Source organism: Quercus suber, unplaced genomic scaffold (genome assembly GCF_002906115.3).
Source record: "Quercus suber isolate HL8 unplaced genomic scaffold, Cork oak 2.0 scaffold_546, whole genome shotgun sequence".
NCBI lineage: Eukaryota > Viridiplantae > Streptophyta > Magnoliopsida > Fagales > Fagaceae > Quercus > Quercus suber.
Window position 1 is genome coordinate 325,688 of NW_027069994.1, and position 11,859 is coordinate 337,546.

The 11,859-nt window shown below is 34.8% G+C and overlaps 1 protein-coding gene across 2 annotated transcripts; it reads right to left on the minus strand.

Annotated features, from left to right (window-relative positions):
• Positions 1-986: 986 nt before the first annotated feature.
• Positions 987-4,792, minus strand: LOC111996011 (pectinesterase inhibitor 10). Of its 2 annotated transcripts, XR_010625232.1 has the most exons (4): positions 4,487-4,792; positions 3,851-4,390; positions 2,951-3,036; positions 987-2,203 (listed from the first exon to the last, which is right to left on the minus strand). XR_010625232.1 is itself a non-coding variant. In XM_024027955.2 (2 exons), the coding sequence occupies exons 1-2, from the start codon at positions 4,650-4,652 to the stop codon at positions 3,903-3,905; spliced, it is 654 nt and encodes a 217-aa protein (XP_023883723.1). In that variant the 5' UTR covers positions 4,653-4,791; the 3' UTR covers positions 3,677-3,902. The 2 variants fall into 2 exon arrangements, 1 of the variants encoding a protein (XP_023883723.1); XM_024027955.2 differs by lacking the exons at positions 987-2,203; positions 2,951-3,036 and having other exon boundaries at positions 3,677-4,390; positions 4,487-4,791.
• Between the last annotated feature and the right edge of the window lie 7,067 nt (positions 4,793-11,859).

Here is an 11,859-nt window from a genome sequence, read left to right on the forward strand (position 1 = left end):
GATGCCTACTCTAATCAACCCTCCATGCTTGATGAAGTGGAACAGCTTGATATATGATGGTACTTCCTATAATAGAAGATAAGGTTGTATCATTTATTCCACAAAGTAACTTTGTCATTCCAAACGCAAGAATTCTTATCAACAATTCAAGACTCAAGAGTTGCTACAATTATAAAGTGCAAGAATTCTTATCAATCAACACTTCAAGACTCAGAGGTTGAATTTTCTCCAATTGGGAGAGTATGAAGCAAGAAGCAAAACCAAAATTAAAATTGAGAAATGACATGTCTACAACATTTTCATAATAAATTATAAGTGACAAGTTGTTACTAGTTGTTATTGTTGAAATAAAAAAATAATCTCAATGGTAAGTTCAAATTTGAACCAATAACAACTAACCATCTATGATTTGTTATGAAAATGCTGTGAATGTAACATTTCTCTTTAAAATTCTTTTGACATACTAGGTTTTAATTTTTTTTTATTAAACTTGACTTTTATTATGATTGAGGATCCATTAATGTAATCCCTAAATCCTAGAAAAAAGAGGCTTCAGAAATGGTTTGAACATTGCATTTAGAATAACTATGTTTTTATATAGAATTTTTCTCACCTTGGTGGTGAAACCTACGGTTTTCCTTTTATTTCTTGCTTTCCTTCACTACATTTTACATTAAAGCTCATCCTTTTGTGAGTCCCTTTAGTATTGTCGCGGGATGAAATGTCAAATCTCTAGAAGTTAAATTTGTATTCAAGGAAGCAAATAAATGTGCGTACGCTTTACCTACTCTGGGAAGAGGACTTAGTCTCTGTCTTCCTGTCTGCTAGTTTCTTTGTATTCCTTAACTACCTCAAAAAGAAGAGGAAGAAGAATCCGTATTTTCATTTTTTTAATGAATATATCCCTATTTCAAACATCAGTCTGAAAAATAAGTGAATAACAAGCACACAAGACTAACTGTACTATAGATTTTGTATGCCTATCAGAACCAAGAAATCTTCCTCCACATTAAATTATTGTCATTTTGTTTAATGTGAAAGGACCATGATCATCCACATCATTTGGCAAAGCAGATTCACCATGGCACCATGCTATGCTATTACACCACATCCTTCCAAAACAATGAAGGCTGTGGCTTTTGCACTAAATATTCCCAATATATATATATATATATATATTTTAATACACATTTCGTTCGTTCCAACCATGTGTACTACTAGTCCAAGGGTCCCAATCTCTCTCTTATCTTAAACATCCTTTAGTTGCTTTCAGCAGCACTCACACGCTGTGTGACCCATTCCTAGCCTATGTAGTTCTTGCCCGCTCACATAACAGCGACCTCACATTACATATAATCTTGAACGCCGATTAGACATTGGTAGTCATCGTGGGATCCATGGCATTGCCAACCTTTCCATACAGGATTACATTACAGCATCTCTCTCTCTCTCTCTCTCTCTCTCTCTCTCACAGGTTAACCCTTTGTGAAAAGAAATGAATTCTTTTTGTTTAAAAAGGTCAAAGAAGACACCTAAGGATCATGATTTTGGTGGCATTATTAATTTATATTATCAAAGAACTAATAGAAATCACATAAGGTGGGACAGGATAAAACTTAAACCACTTTTTCCTTTGTCTCAGAAGATAACAATGATTAAACTCACTTTAAATATTTTGTTTGGCTCTTTTGATTAATTGGGGGTAATAAGATCTCGTATATAATCTCTCCAAAGTTTTTTTTTTTTTTTTTTTTTTTATAAACATCTCTCCAAAGTTGAAACAACAATGGGAATCTACCTTCTGAAGGCTACCTATCTTTGATTCTTTCCGCCAAAAAATCCCTTCTCTCAAAACGAAATAGGTCTCTTTCCGATCCGTCTATTTATTTATTTATTTTTAGAGTGCTCTTACTTTATAATTTTATTTAGCAATTTAATATTTATGGCTCAATCACTTTGTTCAATAAATTGGGGTATAGAGGGCCTAGATGATTCCCAAATGGTCCCATCTCCCAACCGGGCCACCTCCAATGCATCCATCATCCATCTTTATCTCCATCGCTTTTGGAATTATAATTTTTTTTAAACGTGAAGAGAACTATTTTGCTCCAGTGCCTTCTCAGCATCAATTGGTGGAATCTGGGCAAAATGTACCCACCATACATCATCACCAGTTTAGTCATGGCCCATATAGCTCATACACCTTGAAAAGGATAAAAAGCATTAAATTTTGGAAACAGGAAAGACAATGTGAAAGATAAATATCATGATTTTTTAGTTTTCAGAAATCTAAAGATATCGCTTAACCCTTTTTTTTTTTTTTTTTGGGGTGGGGGGGAGAAAAATGGTGCCCTAATTTCTTTGAGGGCCCCATGATAAATCTCTTACATTTTGAAGTCGATATTTCTATGAAGATTAATGTAATTTTTGTGATACTGTAAAGTCTAGACATATTATTTTACATGGCTCAAATTTTCTCCACGATATATGATAATTTTTAAAATCTTAAGAAGTTGCTCATTATGAAAATCGTAATGACATTTGAAATGAATCAAATCTTCAAAGCAAGGATTTAAATACCAAACCTCACCAAATCATCTTGAAATTTTGTAATTTTTTCAGTTTAAAAAAGAAAAAGTCAAAGAGAAATTGAACGACAAATAAGCTAACAATATTCATATATGATCTTTCATCTTTGTACTGTTTTTAATCTCACCATTTCATAGTGAAATTTTGATATTTTTCAGGAAAATAAGATAACGATTCTCAAATATTTATTTAGTCATGTTATCAGCAATCATATTTTTATTTCAGTTGTTTCTAAAAAAAAAATTATTTCAGTTAAGTGCAACAATAGTTTTTTTTTTTTTCCCCTAATTAATACTGTATAATGTATAGTAAAAGATTACTGTAATTGAAGAAATAAATAAAAATAAAGTATAATGCATACCATTATCCAGAAGTTGAAATCACATGATTTTACTGCCAAATCATAAATCATCCTCCCACTTGTTTCATTCCAGTCTCTTCGTTAACCTGCAAAGCCATAAATGCCTCAAATGTCAACCATTAATTAAAGCACCCTAAAAATTAAAATTAAAATTAAAATCAGAGCACCCTAAACCCAAAATTAAAAATTAAAAAAAAAATTTGAAGGAAAAAAATGAAAGAAATCCAAAAAAAAAAAAAAAAAAACCTAAGAACCTGTAAAAATAATATATAATAATAATAATAATAATAATAATTGAATAAGGATGAAAATGAAAGAAATACAAAAATCAAAATCAAAAATTAAAAATTAAAAAAAAAAAAAAAAAAAAAAACACGGGAAATGACAAGGATGACACAGAACAGAACAACCGTAACAAACACGGATGACTGGATGAGGATAAAGCCTCTGTACGTGCCACACAAAACACACACACACACACATGCACGAACAACAACACATACGTGTGCATTCAGAGCAAAACGACGACGGAGACAACGTGGCGCGCAGCACAAACAGGCAAAAATACGGCACCTGCTATTGTGGACTACGGCGCTTAACGGAAGTTAACGAAGAAAGCTGCTTTGCTACAATAATGGCTTATCCGCTTATGGACTTAACTATGGAAATCCCAAACAGGACGCAACTCATCAGCACCATTTTTTTTTTTTTTTTTGGATCCAAAGCGAAATTGGACTGAAATTCATTAATGACGATGGATCAAAAGCTATCCATCTCAACGATTTTACAGTCCGATTACATCACATATATATAAAATATGTAAAAATATATATATATATATATATTAATAAAAATAAAAACTCCCCTAGTAATTTTGCTTTAGAGATTTGCTTCCCATACTTTTTTTTCTTTTTGTTTGGATTTGTTGAATTTTAGTCCATCTGATTTGGTGCTATTGCCAGTGATTCCCGTTGTGGATGAGGTAGATGTTGCTAGGGTTTCCATGAGCACGGTAAGCACAGTGAGGCTTGATCTTCACCGCGGATCTCTGAAACGGAGCGACCGGCGAAGAGATCTGGCGGAGGCACACGTCGGCCGCCGGCGCCGAAAACCTCGGGGTGGTGCCGGTGGGACTGTGAGACGGAGACGAAGTAGAACACGACGACGACGACAACGATTTCGATGAAGAAGTCGAGGTGTTAGGGATTGGAGGAGGAAGAGGAGGAGAAGAGATTGATTTTCTGGGAGGTTTCGGCGGTGAGAGAAACGCTCTGACCTTCAGAGACGAAGGAGGCGACGCGGCCTTGTCGTACTCCTCGATGAGATTCGCGAGGTCCTCATCGGAGGTGATCGACACCAGAGCGTCTAAATCCTCCGACGGCAACTGGCAACGAAGGCTCACAGATGTACCACACAACTCTCCGAGCTTCAACAATAGCTCTGTACCATAAATCGAATTCAATTTCTAGCTAGAAAAAAAAAATTCAATTTTTTTTTTTAAAAAAAAAATTCAAATTAAAACGGAGTCGGACTAACCGGAAAAGGAAATTGAGCGGTCAACGGCTAGGACACGGGTTTCGCCGCCGAGGTAACGGAGTTTACCGTCGGGATAACGGGGGAGGATTTTTCCGCCGTAGCTACAGAGGAATTTGATGGTGGTGGTGGTGGGTTTGATGGCAGTCTTGAGTGAAGGCCCGACCATGCTTTTTTCAGATTTGGGTAAATGGGAAGAGGGGTCCAGTTTTTTTTTTTTGAAAAAGAGAGAGGAGTTTCTAGAGAAAATAGAGGAGATTGAAGATGCCTGTGGAGTTGCGTCTTCAAGCCTATGTATTGTAGCCTTGGCACCTTATTTATAGATGTTTTTTTCACTCTACTGGAGATTGTGGGCAGAGTAGGGAGAAGGTCCGGTGAAAATGTTTTTTTTTTTTTTTTTTTTAACTGTTTTAGTCTGCTTACGTCACTCAGATTCTTTTGCACTCCAATCATAATCCCTCCTAAACGGTTGCTTTTGTTTGTTTCTCAATTTTTTCTTTAATTTACATAAAAATACCCCCAAGTTTTTGATAATTCCATAGTTACATGGGCGGATGTTGAGATATGAGACTCTTACCCCAAGTTTATGTCATGATTTTTGGTGTAGTGAAAATATAGCCTTTAGTCATCCATACAAATCGTTTAAGGGAAGGCCAATAAGGACGAACCAAGCGCACATAGTGCCCGTCCAAAGTTCCCTTGTAAACGGAAGAACTTTACACTTAGCCTACGAAATGAATATTAACGTTGTGAACCGTTTCCAATGACAGTTATGGAAACAGAAGTTAGTTATAAAGTTATGATAACTACCACAACAGTTACAATAATCTACTCCCAATACCAATCAATCCCTAAATAATAGGGGAAGTTATGAGATGAATAACCGCTAACATCGACACTATATAAACACTTTCACTCCGATAATGAAAGGTAAGTCCATTCTAGGCAATACTCCCAAAATTCTTGGAATTTCAGATTTCTTTAAAGAAGATACTAACTTAATCTTCGGAGGGTCATTGGCCGGCGACCCCAGTCTCCTATAACTTTTGTCGACTCTTTTTCAGGACTCAGTCTCAAGATCACCAACGCTCGAAATTTTCAGCCTACTGATATCTCAGGATCTATCAATTTTCATTTTAATTTTGTTAATTAAAGTTTTAAATTTATGAAAAAGTTTTATTCATTTTAGTTGGTTATTTTTGTTATTCTAAGCAATTATTAAGCATATAAAAGTTAGAAATTATTACAAAATTATGCTTTCACCTTGAACTTGTTTATGAATTAATGTGGTAGCTACTAAACAAAGAGGCTATAGAGCGAAAGTTTCTCTTATGGCTTGTTTGGAAGGAGGGGGAATGGAGGAGAGTAGAGTTGAGTTAACTAAAAATAAGCTAATTTTGTACTAAATCTACTCTACTCTACTCCCCCTCCCTCTCCCTCAATCCAAACAGACCATTAGAGTGATAAACTGATTGCCAAAAGTTGAAAATATTGAAATCGAAATCAAAATAGCTTCATAAATTTGAGGCGCTGATTGATAAAATTATAAACATGTGATATTATTTGAAACATGGAACAAACTCTAAGTTTTATCCTTTATACTCCATATTGCTCTACAATGATGTAAATGAATCTCTTTTATATATATATATATATATATAAGATTGTGAATAAGGAGATGGATCAGGGTTTCAAATTCAAATATTTTCATAAATTTAACACTTTAAATGACAAAATTAAAAACATGTGACATAATCTGAAACAAGATAGAAACTTTCTGTTTCTCATTTTGCCATGCTCCAATATTGCTTAGAAAGTTAGAATAACGTAAATGAGTAATTAAAACGAATCAAATTGAAATAGTTTCATGAGTTTAACTCTTTAATTGACAAAATAAAAAATATGTGACCTAATTTGAAACATAGTATAATCTTTGGGCCATTTTATGTAATTCCTTACCCCTTTTGTCCCTCTTTTGGGTGGTATTTTGATTTGAGATCGAGCTATTAATGATTCTTTTAAGGTTTTTTTGTTTTTTTTTTTTTTAAGATTTTTTTTTATACTCTAAGTGGCCAAAATTTCAAAAGAATATTGGAAAATTTATATTTTAAACACATTAATTTAGGATGTAAAACTTAAATGTGATTTGCCCATGCATAGTTTACTATACTATAATTAATGGTTTATCTCACATTTGCAAATAAGCTAAACAAATGCACACAAATCTTAACTAATGCTAGGAATATTATTAATTTTATTATATGTATTAAACAAACTGATGTGTCACTTTTTACACACATTTGTTAATATAAAACTAATTATATTCATTGTCATATTAATATTTAAAAATTTTGTCATAAAATTAGAAATAACTTTAACAGTTTCCTCCAAATTTAAATTTAAATTATATATAAAAAAAATTACTTGTCCACTAGGAAAAAAAATAAATAAATTTAGTATTCGATGAAACAAAAATCTTCAATAGGTTACGTGTCCACCCAAACTCATCTAAGGAATTTCCTGATTGACTAGCAAGAAAGAGAGATTAGATTGGAGTGGTATAGTCATTACAGGCCTAGGAATCTTCGATGCTTAATTCAAAATTTTGTAGAATAATGATCAATCAGAGAATGAGAATTGTAATCTTTTGTTGTGTACCTTGGTCATCCTAGTGGGTGAGTGTTATACACAGGTCTTTTGGGGTGATCATTGAAGGTTTCATTAATGGGGTGGGTAAGGACCAGATTTGAGTTCCTAGCCCAAAGATGGATGGACTCAGACCCAAAAAACCCAAAACAATGAATTCGTAGAAAGTGGGTTGGAAAAACTGGGCCTTAATGAATTAGACAATCACTAAAATAAGTTCAGATCACAAGAGAATGAAAATAAACGAGTTTATACTAAAGAAAGCTGTCATCGGCACAATTCGAGGAGATCCATTCTTATATATTTCTTTCAGGTTTGATTACAAAGTCAGTTCTTGATGCTACAGTATTTTTCTCTTAGTTTCTCGATCCCCCTCTTCCACTGCTTTCTTCCTCTTTTATACTCTCTTCTCCTCTCATCTTTACCCTCCACATGCAGGCCAAGTGGTTAGTTTTGATATTTGTCTCGTCAGCACCTTCCATAAGTCTTCATGTAGTAGTTGTAAGGCTGAAAACCATTGTTCAAGCATCACCTCCACATTAATGCAATCAGAGAGTTAGCTACAGAGCATTTAATGCGGCAGTAGCAGCTTTCTCCTTAGATATTTTAGAACTTTCCCTTGTCCTATGTTTCTACAATGCCTATCTATACCAACAAAATTTCCTGGAACGTTTCCCTAGATGGTAGACCACTTCTTCTTACCTCGGCTTTGATCAGCCAAGGAAGTATTCATCATCAGCTCACCCTCCTGGGCCATTATGATTAAAACTAACTTTTTTATTTACTAACATGGACTCTCTTGACAATGTCTACTCCTCTTCAAACAAACTCTCGCCCTCAAATTGGGTTTCTGGCCCAATATCTATATAAATAATGAGCTCCTAACCCAATACAGGGTGATTATGGCTTTGTTTGTAACATTTGGTGTCTTGATGACTAGTCAACGGCCATTGGACAGTGGTAGTCTATTATGGCCACTATTCTTCCATTAATGTGGATTTTTAATGCTGAATAAAGTTGTCCACTCACCGGGAAGATCTTATTTTTCTTGTACCTATTAGTTTTTAAAATTTAAAGTTAAAATCCAAATATTGAAAAAAATTTAAAAATTTAAAAGTTATTTTTATTTTTTAATCATACCCACCAATGATGGATGGGGTTGGCTTATTAAACATATGGATTAGGGTTTTCGACTCTAAACAATACCAACCCAGGCCAACCACATCCCAAAGATCCTAGTCCTACCTTGAGAAATTCGATATGGATCCAATCACTTTTGATGACAATCCTACCAGGCTCAACGAAAATTCTTAAACTACTCAAAGAGAAAGAAATAAAGAAAGGAAAATAAAATAAAATACAATCTAAGAGTTTTCACTTATTCTATACGTTGAACACAATTGGAATCTAACGCATGCCCTCCAAAAAGGAATCTGAATCTTAACATATGATATATTGCACTTGGTACATTCACAAATAGTTGGCTGACTTTAATTTATTACCTGATTTTTTTTCTTCTTTTGATCTGTTATTTCATAATAAGAACACAATTATCATGCTTCCTTCTTTCATAATGATGGAATTATAGACAAATTCATTCATTGAATGCCTATAATTTAATGATTTAAAAATTAAAATCTTTTTGAATATTTAAAAAAATAAAATAAAAGCTTAAATGAAAAAAAAAAAAAAAAAAAAAGAAGAAGAAGAAGTTGTCTCCAATCTTTTGGATTTTCCTTGGGTCAATCTATCAAAAGGAGTCAAGCACATACATTTTCTACCCCGGCCACACGGCAAGACTGGCAAGTAATTAGAGGGATACCATAAAAAATAGAGGGGTACCTCATAGGGCCACACGGGTTTTGAATAGAATTTTTTTTTTTTTTTTTTTTTTTTTTTAAGATATAGAATTTTTACTCTGGTCTAATCTAAGTGTATATGTGTGTGAAGTTTCTTCCTGAAGACTTGAACCCCAACCCTTACCCCACACCCTACAAGCATTTATAGTTGTGAAGTTATTACAGCGGCAAGGATGCGTGATAACAGTTTTGAATAGAACTTAAATTCCAAACCATCTGTTTTTTTTTTTTTTTTTTTTTTTTGGTGAGTAAATATTTAATAAAATGATAATTAATTTCATTTGTATAATTTCTTATATACTTATATGGCAAGAGTTTTATGCAGCAAAGTAAAAATTATATATTGTGAGGAAAAACCAAAAAAGTTTAACATTTATATTTTTCAAGCCTATTTAGAGCATTAGCAGTGGGGCTTGTATATGCCAAATGTTAGGAACATTTGGCATTTAAACCCCAAAACTGCTTAACAATGGAAATGCCATATTGCATATGCCAAATTTTTTTTAGATTTTGCTATAGTACCATCTCAAATGTAAGATGGTATTGTAACTGAATGGTATAAAAAAATATTAATTTTTTAATGCTTCCCTCTCATTAAAATAATTTAACCCGGCAATTTCTCTCTCCTCTCTCATTTTTTTTTCACTTTCTTTTCTCTCTCTTCCTTCTCTCTCTCTTTATTTCTGCTCTCTCTTCTTCTTCTTGCTCTCTGATTCTTCTCAATATCTTCACTCTCTTCGGCAACTCTCTAGATCGGCGTTGGGTTTCTACATCGGCGATGGGTCTCCGTGTTTTTCCTTCTCCAGCAACTCTCTCTCTCTCTTTCATTTTTCCTTCTCCGCATGGGTCAACAAAATCAACTTCCTTTAAGCTTCCCAGTGGCGAATCTGCTTCCTTCGAGCTTCGACGGTGGTGGGTCTGGTTTTTAACCGTGGGTTGCTGTGTTTTTTTTTTTTTTTTTTTGGGGTGTTGATGGGCGGATAGGGTGTTGGTGTTGGTGTTGGTGTTGGTGTTGATGGTTGGAGGGCAGTAGGTGCAGCGGCGTGGTTTTGGTCTTTTCTCAAGGTTTTTGTGTGTGTGTGTGTGTGTGTGTGTGTGTATGTTGATGGGCGAATAGGGTGGTGTTGATGGTTGGAGGCCAGTAGGTGCAGCGGCGTGGTTTTGGTCTTTTCTCTATGGTGTGTGTGTGTGTGTGTGTGTGTTGATGGGTGGATAGGGTGGTGTTGATGGTCAGAGGGTAGTAGGTGCAATGGCGTGGCTCTGGTCTTTTCTCTGGGTTTTTTTTTTTTTTTTCTTTGGTGTTGACAGTAGTTTATGGGTTATCAGTGGTGGTGGTGGTGTGCAGCGGTGGTAGTGATTGTGGTTCTTGAATAGAAGGAAAGAGAGAGAAAGAATAAATAATGTGTTGTATTGCATAATGGTAATTGTGAGATATAATATTTTATTGCGTCAAAATATTATTTTAATGAGTAGGATTAGGAAATAAAAGTTGGGATGTTGGAGAATTGTAAAATTGTATTGTATAATTGATAAAGTGACTTTTTGAGATGGTAAAATAAGATGAGATATAAAAACTGGCGATGAATGCTCTTACACTCGTGGCCCAAAGGAAACAAAAATGAAAAATGTAGACTCCGAGAAGCAAAGAAAAACATAATATTTATCTTCAAACGACCCTCAACTGTAACTTTTTGTCTCTTCCCATCACAAATCTTTATATAGGTCCAGAAAGTACCCCAAGTCTCTAGTCAGATATATCCATACTTTGGTGCCGATCAGTATTAAAGGGTATGGGCCCTATGACTAGTTTCACATATGATATTAAAAAAAAAAATAAAGAAAGTAATGTTAATACTTAGGTTTGTTTAGATATTACTTATTGCTAAAAATTAAAAATTTATTATTAAACTACTATAGCAAAATAATTTTTAAATATGTGAATAATATTGTGAGACTCAATTTTAAAGTAAAATTTGCGTTTTTTCGTATTTGTAGGTCCTATAAATAGTGCGCAGATTCAAAAACGGGTTGTTTTAAGTGGACATGGGTTGTTTTCGGTGCAATCTAGAAAGTACCCCAAGTCTCTAGTAAGATTTATCCATACTTTGGTGCCGATCAGTATTACAGGGTATGGGCCCTATGACTAGTTTTACATATGATATTAAAAAAAATAAAGCAAGTAATGTTAATACTTAGTTTTGTTTAGATATTGTTTACGGTTGAAAACTGAAAATTTATTACTAAAAATACTTGTAGGAACTCAGTTTGGATTGACCCTGAGTTTTGATGGGTTTTCAGCCCAACAAGCCCAAACAATAAATTTATAGAGAGTGGGTTGAAGGTTTAGGTGCTGGCCGTCGATCACCATGCATGAACTTTCTTTATAAAAAATACTAAGAGTTTCTTTACAAATGGGGGGATGCTCCTCGGCCCATGGCCGAGGAGACCCTTTTCTTCTTTCTCTTTTTCCCCCCCCCCTTTCTTACTTTACTTGCTTTTCTTATATAGTTTCCATCTGCCTATCTCCTTATTCCATCTGTTGATCATCCATTTGCCTTTCTTCTGGCCGTCCGTCCCATCAGAGGCCTTATCAGTACTCAAGTGGTTCAATCTGATCAACGTTGCCCTGCCAAGGGGTTATATCCCCATTAATGCGGCCAGAGGGGTTAGGTGAATGCATTAAGTGCGAATGTGACAGCTTGCTCTGGGCTTGTCCCCTCCCAAAAGTTATCCTTAGAATGCCGAGGACAAACAGGTCCTCGGCGTGGGTCACAACAGAGGTTTTGTCTGACTTAGCCTTGGCTGGTCAGTCCTCCTCGGCGTTGTCCTTGGGCCTACTATCCGATGGGCCGAGGCTATCAGGCCCACGGG